Source organism: Cyrtonyx montezumae, unplaced genomic scaffold, assembly GCF_038088225.1.
Source record: "Cyrtonyx montezumae isolate F1298 unplaced genomic scaffold, pur_monq_1.0 scaffold_11, whole genome shotgun sequence".
NCBI classification, from domain to species: domain Eukaryota; kingdom Metazoa; phylum Chordata; class Aves; order Galliformes; family Odontophoridae; genus Cyrtonyx; species Cyrtonyx montezumae.
The window spans coordinates 1,624,308-1,640,959 of record NW_027071837.1 but is presented as its reverse complement, the minus strand read 5'-3'; the positions used below and the strand labels follow the sequence as shown (position 1 = coordinate 1,640,959).

The window sequence follows — 16,652 nt, the reverse complement described above, 5'->3', positions numbered from 1 at the left end:
GGCTGTGCCAGGAGGGCTACAGGTGCCCGCTCCCTGTTGTTCCTTTCTCAAAGCTGTGATTTTCTTCTGTGATGATTATTTTTAATTTGACAGCGTTCCTTGTCAGCCCCAGCAGGAGACGGGTTTGGGGCCATTTGGGAAACAGAAGGGAAAAGAAATTTACCACAAGGTTTTTCTGCTTCTTTGATCTATTTCTTTTTCTTTTCCTCACAGAAGCGCAGCAAGAGAAGGAGTACTCTCCTGCACTGCACTTTGCTGCACTCTGGGCAGCAGAGGATGGCATCAGCAAAGATCTCAGAAAGGCATAATCCCAAACCCTTGTTAGCAATGACATGTGTCACTTCTCCAAACTGCAGACTTCGTTTCATTCCTTCCTCCCATTTTCATTTTGTTTCGCTTTGGGGCTGAGCGTTGGCTCTAGGCAGATGTTGGGTTGTTCTGCAGTCCCTGTCAGGTTTAATTAGTGCCATGCTGTATGGGAACTGCTGAATCACAGCCTGATGGATCAGCTGAGGTGAGCACTGGGTCAGCCATGGGAGCACAGGTGAAGGCAATGCACCTGTGTGACCAGGAGGGGTGGAGCCTGGCTTCACCTCTCCCAGACCTCATTTAAGGGCTGAGCAGCAGCGGGGAAGGGTCTCTCTCTGAAGTTTGCTCCCTTTGGAGTTTTTCCACTGTGAGCCTGGGACGTGGGTGAGTACTTTATTTTGATTGTTTCTTTCTATTTGTAAAATATCTCAGCTGCAATACTATGTAGTGTTATTCATTCTGTTAGCCATATATTGTACACACACGTGCGTGTTGGTGTATTATACAGGGGCTTATGGGACAGTAAATCCCTGCCCTTCTGTAGGGATGCTCCAGCATCTTACTGCTTGTCTTGATGGGAAGCTTGTGGTGTGGAGCACTTTACTCCTGGTCTCTCCTCTTGCTCGTGGAGTGGGATGGTTTATCCTGAAGCTGCAGTCTGTACCATCCCATAATTCCAAACCCAATGTGCTGCTGTTGCACCCACCTAGCATAGAGTAATTGCTGCTGCAGGACGTGCCAATGGCAATGCAAAGCAGACCCAAAGTGGGGCTTTTGCTGTCCAGGTGGCTGCTGGCATGGGTTTTGCTCAGGTTATTTCCAGGCGCTCGTTTCCCCTTCTCTGCTGCACAGACACAATTGCTCCAGAGTGGCTCCAGATGCATTTCTCAGCTCGAGGAGCTGCTGAGCTGGAAGCTGTGATGTACCCGTGCCTTCCCAAGGGCTATTTTGGGCTCGGGCTCTCCCTCTGGGCTTTGCTTGAGCTTCAGAGCTCAGCACTCACAGCTGAAGTGCTGCATCTTCCAGCAGAAGGCATTCCTCTATGGGTGGGAACACAGTCGTTACCCTCGCTCACAGCCTGCCATCCCCTCCTCTCCCTCTTTGCATCCCTCATTCCCACATTTTATCTTCTTATTCCCATGTTTTATCCATCCGTCCCTACGTTTTGCCCATTTATTCCCCTGTTTAGCCCTTTTCCCTTCCTCCTAAAGGAGCCTCTCCTCTTGGAAAAGCTGAGTGCCAGCTGCAGTGAAAAAAGAGGAAATAGGTTTCCGAGTTTCCCTTGCAAGTTGTCTTTGTTTAACCCTGGGTAATCCTTCCTGGGCGAGCTGAGGGCTGTGTCACACTTCCAGCATCCGCTGGTGGGGGTTATTTAGTGCTCAGTGGCTGCTCCTCAAAACACGGTACCACATCTCCAGGGAAGAATCCAAACAAAATGCTAATTGCTCTGGTTTCAAAGCCCGTGACAAGGCCTCTCGTGGAAGATGTATGTTTGCAGACATCCTTGCCAACACATATATTAACAGCGTCAGAGGGAACAAAAAGTTCCCCCTTAGTGAAGATTAGCTGGTCAAGCAAGATGAGGGGACCAGAGGGGGAGAAACGGAGGAGAGAAAAGGAAACCAGAGAAAGGTTTTCTCTTTGTGGAGGCCTCTGCCAGGAAGATCAATGTGGTGGTTTTGTTGTTGCACCGCTGTGTTTTGAAAGGAGCCTTTGGAGCCGCTTGGGAATGTGCAGGAATGGAGCTGGGAGGGGGCAGGGAGTGCATGGGCTGTGCCAACATCACCTTAAAATAATGCGCTTCTATGTGGCTTGGGGTGGGATGTCACATGGGGGACCCCTGTGGCCCCTTGCTCTGATCCCCCTGGACGTGATACCCCCTCCAGCCCCATGTGAGGGCACTGGTTCTGATGGGCTTTGTGCCCACGCTGTCCGATGGGGGAGTGCCCCATCTTTCAAAAAGGATTTATAATGAAATGAGAAGCCTTGACGCTTTGGGGTTTTGCATGTTTGGGGACTGGAGACAGACAGTGTTGGAATTCCTGTAACCACAATGCTCTGTCTCCGTACAGAAAGGGGATGGGCAGCCCTGTGCCCTCTCCATCTGTGCTCCGTCTCCCAACCTGGGCACTCCTTGGGACTCTGTGGGTTGGGGGGCTCATGGGTCAGCCGAGGGCACAGCTTGGGGCTGGGCAGCAGCAGCAGAGACAGATGGGACCAGCAGCACGTGCAGCTCTGGGAAGCACAGCCCGGGGATGAGCGGTGATGTGGACGAAGCATAATGGGGCTGCTATGTGCAGGACTTGGGAGCAGGACTGTGCTCCATGCTGCAGGCTCACAGCAAGCAGGCTGTTTTGCAGCCAACCTCGTGATCAGCCTGGGCTCTGACTCACAGCTTGGCACCCTCTGCATCCTCGTGCTGTCTGCCCGTCCGTCCGCTGAGAGCAAAGAGAGCAAAGCGTGAGCGAGGGGCTGCGCTCCCCGCTCTGCCCTTCTGTGGATTTGCAGAGGAAGCATTGTCCAGATGGCAGTGATCTGCAGCTTGGTGGAGACCAGCAAGTGTGTTAGCTGCAGGGGGATCCTCTGCGAGCAGCTGAGCTAGGCCACGTTTGCAGAGGGCGATGCTGAGGGATGCAGCAACAGTGCAGTGCTGTGATTTGAATTCTGCCCAGCGTAGCTACGTGTCAGCTCAGCAAAAACAAAGGGAGGTGCTGTCATTTGCTTTCTATTCATTTCCACCCAGGCCTGGTTTTCATTGAAACGATAGGAGCCAGGCAGTGCTGGAAAAACATCGCTCTTGAAGCTGCCGACTCACCAAGCAATAAAAAATAAGTCTGTTTTTGAGCTGGTGTGTCCTGCAGAACAGGCAGGGCGTGCTCGGAGCATTGCAGCACGCTCAGCAGCTGCAGCTCAGGGCTGCCTGCTGGCACTCTGGCACTAACCCCACCATGCCATCCCAGCTGAATGCTTGGGAATGAGCTGGAGGAACACAGAGGTGATTGCAGCTCCCACTTTGCAAAGAGAGGGCGATAGGAGTTGGGTTTCCAAAGGAAATATCCAAGATCTGGGGGGACAATGTGTGGGGTTGGTGTGGGGCCAGCAGCCTGGGTGCCATCCCTGTGCGTTCCCAGTGATGCCCACTCTCACATCCCATGTGTTGTGCAGGTGTTTGTGGTTTCTTTTTGTTGGGTTTAGCATTCTCCTGGCTTTTGCAGCAGCAAAGCAAGAAAAGCAGCGAAGGGAAAAGGCGTGCAAAAGGTGCAGGGCTCTGTGCTGCTCTCTCTGCACAAGGAGTTAAAGAAGTCAGTTTGCCCCGAGGCTGAGTTTGTGCTGTCTATCTCCACATCTCCCACTCCGGTTTAACAGTCTCGCTGCGGTGGAGCATAAGCAACAGATCAGCCAAAATCAGCCCATCCCAAGCAGCCGCTTCCAAGAGAAACCCGAGGGCCCACTCCTCCTTCGTGCTCCCGGATCGCAGCTTGGCAGGGCTGTGAGAGGGACAGGAGCTGCCCCAGGTGCTGGGTGGGGGCTGGAGCATCCCCAGGTCCGTGCAGCCGGAGCAGCGCTGCTGGAGGGGAGAAGAGTCCGTGGTGAATCCCCCAAGAACCCGGATTGTGGTTTTCATGTGCTGGGGAGGTGGGAAGTTTTCCCTGCCCGGCTTGCAGAGAGGAGCTTGGGATGCGTTGCTCCTTCCATGGTGAATGCCTGATGTCAGGGATGCGTGGTGAAGCAGCGGAGCAAACCCTGCTCGGGGAAGCAGAGAAGTGAAAACGCTTCCCTGGAAGCACTTACAGCACGTCTCGCTGTTTGTCTTCAGGTTATTAAAAGAGAAGGCAGTTGGCTCTGTTTCCTTCCGACGAGCTGTTCAATAGAGCGATTTAAATCTAAAGCAAACACCACTGCGAGGGCTGAGCAGAGACAGAGGCTCTGAGAACATCCCAGCCGCCCTGGGGGTGTTGGAGCATGCTGAGATCTGGGGCTGCCCTGCTCAGCACTGGGTTTGCCATGCAGCCTCCTGCCCTGGGCTCTGGCACTGCTGGATGCAGCTGGAGGGGCTGAGGCTCCAGTGCAGGGGGCACTGGGGGGGGGGGACGGTGCTTGGGAAGGTGGGATGGGGTGCTCTCTCCAGTGCATGGGGAGGGCTCTGCAAGGGGATGGTGGTGTATGGAGAAAACTGTGCCTGGAGGCCTCTGCAGTGCGTGGGGAGGATGGTGCATGGAGATGGTGATGCAAGGGGAAGATGGTGCATGGAAAGGGCAGTGCACGGGGGGGGGGAGGGGGAGGGGGGGCATGCAGTCTGTGGCTGGCACGTTTTCAGAGGGTGGCTGTGGCCATCCCGAGCAGGAGTGAGGCTCAGTGTGGGGTGAGGGGCCGTTCTGCTGCTCCCTGTGTTGGCCTCAGTGCTGACAAACAGTGGCGGGGTTTGGGGATGCCTCTCAAAGAGTGATACTGATGTTTTGTGACAATTAATCAGGCTATTTATATCGCTATAATTAGCTATGTTATTAATATTATCAAGGCACCACAGGGCTAATTATATGTCTGCTTAACATGTGCTATCAATGCCGTCTGAAATCCAATGTAATTCCGCTTGACATTATCCCTTCCATTAGTGTTATTTGTTGTGTGCTGTGGAAGATCATTCACCGCCTCTGATGGCAGCGATGCTGATTCCTCAAGCTGTCCCCACGCGCCAGAGCTTTTGAGAACAATGCTGCTGCCCTGGGGACACCGTTCCCTCCTTTTTTGGGGTCCCCTGTCCAATAGGGGCTGTTTTGGATGGAGGGGGAAATGCTGCTGGTGTGAATAATGGAAGCAGGGCTGTGAGCTGGGCTCGCTAGGAGTTTCCCCGGGCTTTTGCCTCACAGTTTTTCCCCATCAAGAGCTTCAGTAGGTAACGTTTGAGAAGAAATGTAGGTGGGGAACATGGCTTTAAGGAAACTTTCCCTTTTTCCCTAAAGTGCTACGCAAGGCCTCTCCTCCTCTCTCAACCAAGCTGGCGTGGGACGTGGTGGTGGCGTTTTATGGCCAGGGTGGAGACCATCTTCAGCCATTGGTTGTTCCCTCGGGGAGCCACACCTGGCCACATGAATCCCACGAGCATCTGTTGGTCCTTCCCAACCTGAATGACTCCACAGTTCCTTGCCCGTCCTGCAGCCAGGCTGCAGCATCCTGGTGCCTTCCTGCTGCCTGAGGAGGCTGCAACCCAGGGCCAAACCCTGGCACGTCAGGAACTGAGGTGCGTGGTGCCTGCGTTCCACCCCTTACCCTGCTCTCTTCCAGTAGCTGCAAAATCCCATTGCGTTGTGAAGAGGAGGATTCAAAGCCAGCTGCTGCAGTGTTTGATTGCCTCGTTTCATCCTGCGGGTGGGAGCTGGACTGTTTCGGGGCGTGCTGAGCAGGGAGGCCCTGAGGAGCAGCTCTGTTATTTGTCTGCAGGCAGCTCAGTGTCCCTGCACAGTGTGAGATGCTGCAGGAGGGTGGGGGTCCAAGAAAACGGGGAAGAAAGGAGTAGGGTGCAACTCGGGGCTGTGATTTACACCTCTTTAGTGATGTATTTGAGTATATAAAGGGAACGTGTAGACAAGATGGAGAGCTATTATGTGTGTGGGCAGACACTGGTAGGACCGGTTGGGTGTTCAGAAAAATGTCTGCTCTGAAAGAGCAGTCGGGCCCTGGTATGGGCTGCCCAGGGATGCGGTGGGCACCGACCATGGAGGTGTTCAAGAAATGTTTAGGTGTGCTACTGAGGGTCATGGGTTGGCGGGGAACTATTGGTGGCAGATGGGCAGTTGGACTGGATGATCCCAGAGGTCTTTTTGAACCTTGCAGCCTACGATTCTAGGGCAAGGGGGAATGGCTTTACACTAAAACAAGGGAGATTTAGGCTGGAGATAAGGAGGAAATCCTTTATTCAGGGAGCAGTGAGGCCCTGCACTGCTGCCCGTGGGTGCCTCATCCCTGGAGGTGCCTGAGCTGGTGGGGGCACCCAGGCTGAGGCTTCTCCTTGAGCCCCTCCATGTAAAGCTGCCCCTCTCCCCACTGTTTGCTGACCTGGCTGCACGGCCCCACTGCCAGCAGTCATGTCCCAGCCTCGCAGGGCACGTGATCTGGAGAATGACCCATTTGGAGATGTGGTTTAAGTGTTTGTTGCTGATTAATGTTTCAGATTAAAACCGTGTTCTGCACCATTTTGGCTTGGTACTGCTATACATTGGGATGTGGTCATTGCACGAGTCAAGCCCCCCACCTCAAATTGATTTCTTCTCCACCATTCACCATCGACCTCTGATGCGGTATCTTTCTTATCTCTGCTGAATTCAATCCATTTTCTGCAATAATTTGAGATGCAGGAGCTTTAGCTTCACTTTGAAGCTAATTTTGTCCTTGTAATTCAAAGCATATCACCCCTTTGGTTAGGTGCGAGTTCGACTCCTAATTCATTTTACGCATTTTCATATTCCGTTTTTGAAACGCTGCCTTTCAGCATCGCTCTGCAGCCCAGGCAGTGAGGAGCAGTGTGTGCTACAGGTGCTGTCCTGAGAATGGGGCTCTGCTTTTTGGTTTTGTTTTGTTTCGCTGGGGAGGTGTGAGAGAAATGGGAAGGAGCAATGAGCAGGTCGTTGGTAAAACAGTGATCTGCGTGATGAAAACCACCACGCGTCCTCTGATTGGTGAGCAGGGAGCAGATGTTCAGAAATGCGTGAATCTCCCACGAGTTCGTCTCGTAGCAGTGAGTGCTCCTGCAGACCCATTCCCCATCTGCACTGATTGTTTGCTAGGTGCGGATAGGGCTTGGGATGAATCCTCTGCCACGTTCCAGAGTTCATGGTTGCATGTTTGGATTTAGAGTTTCAGCTCTTTGAACACCATCAGGAAATTAAAAGGTTTTCTGGGCTTTCACGACTCGAGCGGTGCACTGAGCCTTTGCAAAACGGCCACGGGGGGATTTGGTACCGTCTTTGGGTGCAGACCTTTGAGATTCAGGCAAGAGCTGATGGAGTCTGCTATGATTTTTATGTGCTTCCCTATTCCAACTTCTGCTGAGGAAGGAATCGCGGGCGCTGTGTTATTAATCATTCAGTCGTGAAAATGAAATAGGTATGCTAATATATTCCTGTACAACTGCATTCTCCAATTTCAAGAGGGTAAATGCAAGCATGCTTCTGCCTAATGAAGCTCTCGTGGCTGTGAATCACACTGAGATCTTCAGGAGGTGCTGGTGAAGGGTGTCTGATCAGAGCAGCTCCGCAAGACACCAGGAAAGCAGCAGGACGAGCCCACGTGGTTTGTGGAAACCCAAATGCTGCTGGTGGAGCTCCGTGTCCCCTCGGTCAGATCTGGAGCTTCAGCTCTCCACGTGGTTTAATTCATCCCAACCTTACAGATAGGAAGAGCTGTAACAGTTCAATTCCCTTCTCCCCTTCTTTCTTTCTGTGGCATTTTTTTCTGTTGCTTTTAATTAATCCTATTTGTTCCTTGATCTTCTGTTAACATTCCCATGCTCCCCATCACGGTTCTACCTTCCATCTCAGTTATATTTTCCCTTTTCTCTGTGCCAAGTTTGAACTCTGTAGGACCAGCCCTGCCCACGTCCCCCTCCACAGAAACCATCGAGATCCCACTGTGCTATTCCATCAGTCCCCCTGCAGACCTCCTACAGTTCCTCCTTAGTTTTTCTCCACACATTATCCCTCCTCACGGCCCAAGTTCATTTTAGGGTGCCGTGTTGCTATGTGCAACGTTTGTTGATTCTCTTCTTGTTGCCTTGTCCCCTTCTGTCTCCCAAAACTCGTTAGTGAGCCCATGAGGACTTTGCATGTGCTGCAGCTGATGTCCGCTCACCTGCTCTCGCTTCTTGAGCTGGGCAACTTCTGTGCCGTGCTTTGTCTCTGCCTACCGTGTATTCACACCCATCCTTCAAAGAGCACACCTCCCGTCGCACCAGTCGCTTATTCCACGAGGTTATACATATTTATGGGGATGAAGCTGTGTTGTCTTCCTCGCGTGCTTTTGAAAGGAGCTTTGTTCACTTTTGGCTTCAAAGCCAGCAGCAGCGTGGTGCTGCGAGCAGCAGCCCCGCTCCTATTTCATGGCTGACAGTCCTTCCTCGGCTGTAAAGCAGTGCTGCTTTCTCAGGGTCTGATCTATTGCTCAGCTTTGTCCTCTGGCTGTCCCTTTGCATTCAGCAGAGGGCCTCCAAAGGCTCGGTCCATCCTGGTCTCTAATCCCTTTCCCATGTCCGAGGTCGTTAATCCATATTATGGCTGTGATTTGCCATCCCCTGACATTTCTGCCTTCCAAGGACGGGGCTGCCAGCACTGCTGCGTGGTCAGCTGTCGGCTGGGGGTGGCAGCACACGCTCAACCAGCGTGGCGGGGTCCAATGGAGAGCATCCATCCAGATCTGCTGAGCAATCACGCTGCGCTATTAGGATGTGGTGTGCTGAGCCCCTGGTCACCTCCATGTCCTGAATGTGCCCGAGGGCACAAACGCTCTACCTCCAGCGCATCTTCCAGCAGTGGCAACTCCAAGAGGCGAAATCGTTGTTCCCTATTAAGGAAGCTCATCAGGCTGGAGCTTTTCCAGCTCAGTGAAGCTGGTTTTCTGTCAGGATGTCAGGTTGGTCGCGTTGTGTTGTTGGAGGTGGTGGTGGTGTTACTGGAGTGCCACGGCTGTGTGTGTCAGCACACAGAGGTTGGGGAGAGCTGGAGTGGGGGATGCACGCAGTACGTCGCTTGGTTGGAAGGCCCCCACCTTTTTGGTGGTTTTGCAGGGGTATATTGCCAACGGTGACTTTGCAGGAGGGAAGAGTTCTATGGAGCAGTTCTAAGCACATAGAAACTGCCTTGAATTTTCCTAATTTTGAATTTATCAGAGTGGGTTCATTTTTGTAAGCCTGGAGTCCTCTGTGCTGGCGATGTCTGCATCCAACTCAACCCATGAGGTGCCTTCCTCCTCCAATGGAGGGGTGTCCTTCTGAAACACATTTTGTTTCACTGCTTTTCCGCCTCTCCAATCCACAGCCTCACCGTGCCCATCCCCACATCCCTCAATACCATATCCCCATGGTTCTGGAGCACCCCCAGAGGTGGTGACCCCACTGCTCCCTGGGCGGGGCAGGCTGGATCGTTCCCACCCTTGGCCATGTTCGAATGGGTCAGAAATGAAACTCAAAGCTCATTTCAAACTGCAAAAAACACAGTTTGGCAGAACCTCTCATTCTCTTAAGAGCACTGTCCTTGCACAGAGGGCTCCCACCATCACCCCCAGCTCCTGGTGCCAGATTGGAAGAAAGAGAGGAGAAATTATTCATTAGAAGAAAAATTCTGGGAAAGGGCATTGCTTGGAGCGGTGGAAACCTTTTCTTTCCTCTCTGTCTTTTTAAAGGAGCAAATAAAAGCAGCAGAAGGTAAACAAATAAGCTCAGGACTTGCCGTGGCTTGGGAATTTTAACATCAAATGCAGCAAATGAAATAAGATGTCTGAAAAAAACCACATCCTTTTAGGTTGAAAAGCACACAGGCTGATCTGGGGAGCGGAGTCTTTCGGTGTATTTAAGTAGGACAGCTTAAATAACCCGATAATGGCAACATGGCTTCAGGAATCAGAACGGGCTTGTCACAGTCAGGATGGATTTAATAAAATATTTAAACAATTTTCAACGGCGCCGCAGTGGTACAGAAAAACCCTGATAATATCCAGTAGTAGAAGAATCGCTTTGAAAAGATTAAAGAGTGTAAACACAGAAGGGCCTAAATAAACCATATGTGCTTCGGTGGTGCTGTTGGATAAGCATTCATCAGGCAAGCCTGGTTGTGCCTCGTTAGCTCCCTCGTTAGCGCAGTTTTAGGCTGGGAGGGGAGGGAAGCAGTGGTGTTTGGGTGAGGGATGTGGTCCAACTCGTGGCCTTCCTGGCTGAGGATGGGCATGGAGCCCTCGGGGACGCCTTGTCTGCTAAGCTCATCTCTGCGGGTTCTTGTTCCTCTTTGGATGGGGGAAGCTCTGGGGTTTGGTGGTCCTTGAGGTGGCTCCAAGGGGCTGAGGTGGATGATGGGGTCAACTTGGAGCAGCCCATGAGATGTGAGGCTGCGGGATGCGTGCTGTGGGTGCCCTGGTGCTGCCCCAGGCTTCGTGCCAGGATGCTCCCCCAGGAAATCCAGACGTGTTGGGGTCTCCACCACCTCTTGTTCTTCTGATTTCTCCATTCATCCATCGTGTCTTTGGGGGCTGTCACACTGCCCCACTCCGGTGGCCACAGACGCACCCCACGTGGCAGAAGTCACCTTCTGCCGTGGTGGCATCCCACAGGGACCTCGTTAGCTGTCACCCTACAGCAGAGGGCCACCAGCTGGTCTGTTCGTGTCCTCCTTCTCCTTTTACCCAGGAGAACAGGTCAGCGTGGCTCAACAGGGAGCAGCTCCCAGCAGCCGGAGGTCATCCATCACACCGCACTCATTCCTCATGTCCCCGTGGTAAGAGGACAGCTCGTGCCAAGGACTGCAGGTGTGGGGACTCTTATGGGATCGCTGCCTGAAGGAATGTTTTCGGAAGCAAAATCTCTGTTTTTCTTAAGTACCGCAGGGAGAGAAAGAGCAAACAGGGGAAATGCGGGGCCTGGGGATGCACACTAAGCAGCCAGACAGCAGAGCTTGCCAAAAAGATGCTTCAGACCAAGTCTGCAAGTAATCAGCCGTGTCAGAGAAATGACAACATTCAACTATTTCATGTGATTTTTGTTCTTCCCCTTGGATCTGTGCACGCAGCCTTGATGGACCAGAACAGTGAGTTCTCCCTGCCCCATTCTGCAGGTTGTGGGGTGAGATGGGCAGAACCTCTTCGTGGTGTTCTCAGGGCTATGGGGCTGAGAAGTGAGATTTTGGGAGGAAGCCTCACTCGAGAAGCAGTGAATTTTGTCCATGACCGTTTTTTATATCTCATTTGTTTAGTTGGGAGCGCTGAAGAAGATCACAAAAGCTCTGTGTGTGGAGGGGTGGGTTGGCAGAGGTTGAAATCCAGCTGCTGCCCGCAGGGAGTGCTGCTCGGGGCTGAGGTTGGACCTGGTGGCAATAAGACCCCGCTCCATCGGGGTCCAGCAGTGCTGTGGCTGCTGTTCTTGTGCAGTGCTTTGCTTGCAGGAGCGTGTGGAAAAAAGGATTGGGATACCGGGTGTTCTCGGATCTCTTGAAAGAGAGGATGCTCTCAGCAGCATTGAGGGGCTCCGAGCGGACTGAGCCATGGGAAGGCTTCAGAAGTGCAAATGAAGCTGCTGGTGCAGTGCTGGCAGCCCTATGTCGTGTCCTTCTGTCTCTCCAAGCCAGCTGTGGGGTTTTCAGGCTGCTCCAGCCCCAGCTACAATCCTCCTCACCAGCACTCCCCTTCTTGAGCTGCCAAGATGCAGATCTTTGCATGAAGGAGGAGAGGAATTTCCTGAGCAGGGTGAACAAGCCCTGCTCTGCGGGGAGGACTCTCCCTTCATCAGAGAGCCCCTAAGGAGTGCTGGGCGCTCCCTTATGGGGCAGTGGGAAGGGGGGAAACCCACCCTCCTGTCTCCTTAGGTGCTGGCCTTGGAGGAGTTGGATTGGCAATGGGTTTCTCATGTAGGAGAGAGCTGGGCAGCACTGCTAGGGCACTGAGGGCTGGGGATGGGGCTGGAGCATCCCTGTGGCATGCACTGGCACCTGTGGGGTCTGTAGGGCTGCATCAGGGCTGGTGGGGAAGGGGAGTGCCACGATGCTATCATAGGGCGAGCCAAAGCTATGGTGGTGAGCTCAGGCTGAAAGCACCAAGCAACCCCCAATCCTGTCTGTGTGGAAGGGCTGGGAATGCCACTTTGGGGTGGGGTCCTCGCTGGGTGGGACCATCAGCACCATTAGAGACAGCGCCGAGACTTTGAGCAGAACAAACATCTTCATTTTCTAGGTCAGCCCTGCTGGTTGGGGAGACGGCGGGCACGGAAAGCTGGCATTTTGTTCCAGCTTTTACCGAGGACGTTTCGCTGCAAAGCGACTTAAAATGCATTAGTGTCACAATGCAGGAGCTGCACAGAGCGGCTCGGCAGCGTCTCTCTGTCACTTGTCCTTTTGTCTGCTGAAATTCCCGTAGCAGAGAGGCAGCCAGCTTGCTGATCATATTTTCCCCCTGATTTTATTTCATCGTTCACTGGGAGCTGGTTGCAAGCATCGTGCTGGGGAGGTGAGCTGCTGCCGGGGTTTAGGTCCAAACGTCGCCCCCAGTGGGGAGCAGAGCTGGGAGCAGAGCGTGCACCATGCTGGCTCACAGGGGAAGCATTTCCCATCTGTGCCTTGGTGTGCACACATGGTTTGTGTTTGGAGGGGGCAGGGCCGTGCGTCCTATTGCAAACAATTAGAAATGAACACGAGCAACAACAACAAACCCGAAATAAATCACCGAGCAAACGCTCTCTGCTTTTGGCTGCCTCTGCGTGAAGACGAATGTGGAAACCCGGCCCTGGAGCAAGCAAGGCAGCTCCAAGAGACTGCTTCCCGTGCTGCCTTGCTGAGCTCCCTGCCCGTCTCACCGGGCTGGCCGCAAGCGGGCATCCCTGCTGCAGGAAGGGCTTTGCTCCCTGCGTGGTCCTTGCTGTGCTTGCAGCCCACCTTCACCCCTCGTGCAGTGACTCAAGGATTCATTCGGTTGCAGGGAAACCAAATCTTCTGCCTATCGAGCCAGAAGGTGGATGTCTGGGGGAACGACGAGCGTGCTATGATCCAATTAAAGAAACCCCTCTCTAATTGCTGTCGTTTCCATCGTACCTACAAATCAGCCAGCTGCTGCAGTCGATTTAGCGCGTTTTACTTCTTTTCAGCACAGCAAACAGAAGGAGGTTGCACCTCTGTGCTCCAGCTTCACAGCAGGCGTGCAGCACGCAAGAATGCCAGGGGGGGGGGTCCAAGCTCCCCCCTCCCCAATGCCCCCCCGTTTCCAAGCTGAAACATCAGTGCAGCCTCATCAGCAAAGGGGGAGATAGTGAGGTGAGGTTTGATGACCCGGAGCTGCGAGGAGAGGCGGTGGTGGATCCGTTAGCAGTCGGATCTTGCGTTACCAACACAGCACTGCTGTGCAGAGCTCTTCCTGCCCAGTGAGGGTCCCCTGAGCTGCACTGCTGCCTCTTCCAGCCCATTTCAGCACTGTGCTTTACCAGCCACTGGCTAGCAATTTGTAGGGCTGTGAGTGAGCCGGGAGTATTTTAGGAGCCGGTGGTTTTCAGGAATGAATGCTTTGCCTGTGTTTTATGACTATGATTCAAGCTGTCTTGGCCAGCTCGCCCCCAAATTACCCGTGCGTGCTGATGTTTGTGGGTCTGCTGGAGCCGTGGTGGAAGCCTCGGGCTGCACTTTCTTGCCGGGTATGAATAAAACACTGCAGGGATCCTCTCTCAGCCCTGGAGTTTGAAATATTAATCAGCTATCGCTTTCACGACAAGCAGCGCAACAGGTCGCGAGCGCTTTGCTGGGAAACATTTCCTCTTAGTGAGACCACGGATTTTAATGGTGATGTGGTGTCACTTAAATTATGGATAGCCCAAAGTGCTGGTCCGCTGCGTGTCCACGGGTGGTGGTGCCCTCCATCATCACTGCACGGCTGCACAGCCCCGTGAGCGTGGAGCAAAGCGCAGCGTGGGCACCTCCTCCCAGCCCTTCATGTCCATCTCCCAGCTGAGGATGAGGAGAGGTGGAAAATTGCAGGCGTTCGTCCCCAGCAGGCAGATTTCTCAGCTGGAAATGGAGGTGGAAGAGCTCCTTGTAGCCATGCAAAAAGAAAGGGCGTGCTGGGTAAGGGCTGGCCAAGCTCTGCTGGGTCTGGGCAGCCCATGCACAAAGTTAGCCACCTCTTTGCTCCCTCCGGCACTGCGTTGGGTGATGCGTGGTCTGGTTTTGCTGGATGCAGTCCTTCAGCTTTACTCATCTTGTTTTGTCTTCTTTCCTCTCTCCTTTCCTGGTTTTCTGGACTCGCAGCAAACGCTGGAGACGAACCTCACCAACCTGGTTAAACGCAACAGCGAACTGGAGAACCAGATGGCCAAGCTGATACAGATCTGCCAGCAAGTGGAGGTCAGTGAGCACAGTGAGCAGTCCTGGGGAGCTCCCAGCTCAAGCCAGGGGGTGCACAGCATCGCTCCCACCCCCTCCCCCATCACTGGGACTGCAGGTGGGGTGGGACGGGGTATGGGGGTTGGTGGGAGGCATCACCTGCACTGAACTGCTTTGGAGAGGCCTGGTCCCAAATGACTGCATCGCTAAGTGATGGAGACCCCTGGGTCTGTAGGGTTGGAAGGGGGAGGTTCTGGTGTGACTGTGAGCTGCTGGGAAGGAGATCTATATAGGCTCTGTTGCTTTATATTTCTATGTGTGCCTGTAGCCTGTAGTGTCCTCCTGGGGTCAGCTGTGTTCTTTGTTACTCTGGAGTTAGCTGGAGTCTGATGGGGAGGCTGAAGGGGGCTGAAGAGCTGAAAAAATATTGCCTGCAGCATCTAAGAGAGCAGGACCTGGACATCTGTCCATCCCCCCAGCTGGCCAAATGCAATCATGATCCTGGAACCTAAATTTCTGCAGGTGCAGGCGAGGAAGGAATGTAAAGCCTACAGCTGCTGGCAGGGATCTAGGGGCTCAGGGGTGTGCTCCCACCTGGGGGACATTGTTGGCTGCAGCAGGTCCCCACCACAGGAGCAAAGCCAGGCAGCTGCAGCTTGGAAAGGGACAAAGGCAGCACCTGGGTATGCAGCAGTGGTCCTCAGCAGGCTGGGGGAATGGTGCACTGCTCACCTGTGGCACAGGGCTGGTGTTCCCATCACTGGGAAGAGCATCCAGCCCCTTTGGATGGAGGAGCTGAGCCTGCTGCTGCAATCACGGCTTTTCTGAGTCTCTCATCCTCTGAACCTCCCAAGGTTGCTGTGCTCATCCCTCCATGTCCTCTCATCTTTGTTGTGGCCTTGCTTTTCCTTCCTGCTCCCAAACGGAGGCATCATGCCTCCCCACATCCTTCCTGCTGTCAGGATAGTGATTGCTGGGGCCAAAGAGCAGCGGTGGGGCCGATGGCAGCAGCGCGTTTGTGCAGGGATTACAGCAGAGCAATGGTGGGAGAGAGGAGATCACCTTTAATCCCACAAAGAAAGGGGCTCGGCCGACCTCGCTGCTTTGACCACTTGATCTGCAAAGCCCCTCGTGTTTGGATGTGCACTCCTGTTTGCATTTGCAGGGGAGCTCCATGCCAGCAGAGCAGCCCTGCTCCTCGTGCTCCCATGAAACGTTCAGCAGGAAGAAGGCAGCTACTACCTCGCTGTTGTTTCGAAGTACACGTATCAATTAATAGCAAATTCATTTGCAGCTTCGTTTGCTGAAGTGATACATGGAGAGCGGCTGTTGCAATTAATTACTTCTTAATGGGCTATTGATTTTTCAGTTGCTGAGTTGAGCAGCAGGTTCCTTGAGCCAGCACCTTCCCAGGGAGTGAAGGCACCGATCTGCTGCAGGGATCGCTGCCATGGGTCGGGGGGATTTACCAGTGCTTGAGATGGCATGAGTGGGATTTTGCTTCACCCTCAGTCACTGCAGTGGGCCCTGGCTGAGGAAGCACAGCCCTGGGGCTTCCCATGTGCAGCCCCAGAGCTGCCTTGCCATCCAGGCAGCTGGTAGGGGTGTGGGAGTGTAGGAAGGCAAGGATGTGGGGATGCAGGACGTGGGGATGTGCACACGGGGATGCAAGGATGCAGGGATGCTGTGTGCACCATCCGGAGTCATTTCCCCACAATATCACACATGGGGGGAGGGGGAGAACTGTTTGCCTGTGGAGCTGCACTTTGCTCCTCACCATCTGCATCTGTGAGAATGGGGCTCTGCCCGTCCTGCAGCCAATATCAGCACTTTGTTCTGCAAGTGCCTGCCCTGCTGTGGTCAGCCCTGGCTGCAGCTCTGCTTGCAGGGGAAGGAGCTGAGCAGTGCTCTCTGATTGCATCACAATCCAGCCCCGACATCCCGTTGGGATGAATTAAAAGCAGCGCGGGATTTCTGGTGGATTTGGGAAGTTTCAGACTCCCAGCCTTCGTTTCCCCACGGTGTTCGGTAGTTCTCACCCATGTCACTCGTCCTGCCTTAAAATAACAGCGGGGATCCGTTGCTGCGTGCGTGGTCCTGCCCTGGAGGGGCAGCACGCCCAAGCAGGAGGCAGAAAATAGCTCCTCTGGGTGCATTTGTGAAGGCAGGGCTGTGCACCACAGCCATCTGTGGGTGCTGTGGGAAGGCAGAGGTCCCACGCTCTGCAGAGCTCCCCACGGATGGGGGGAGGGCACTGCATGGGGCTGCAGTCTGTTCTGTGCTCCTGGG

General features: G+C 53.8%; 1 protein-coding gene across 2 annotated transcripts in view; it reads left to right on the top strand.

The window, feature by feature from the left end:
* Window positions 1-16,652, top strand: part of MID2 (midline 2) — a 50,072-nt gene that overhangs the window by 17,694 nt on the left and 15,726 nt on the right. For both annotated transcript variants that reach the window (XM_065729241.1, XM_065729242.1), the window contains exon 3: window positions 14,289-14,384. In XM_065729241.1, the coding sequence (XP_065585313.1) occupies window positions 14,289-14,384 (96 nt within the window). The remainder of the gene's footprint in view (window positions 1-14,288; window positions 14,385-16,652) is intronic.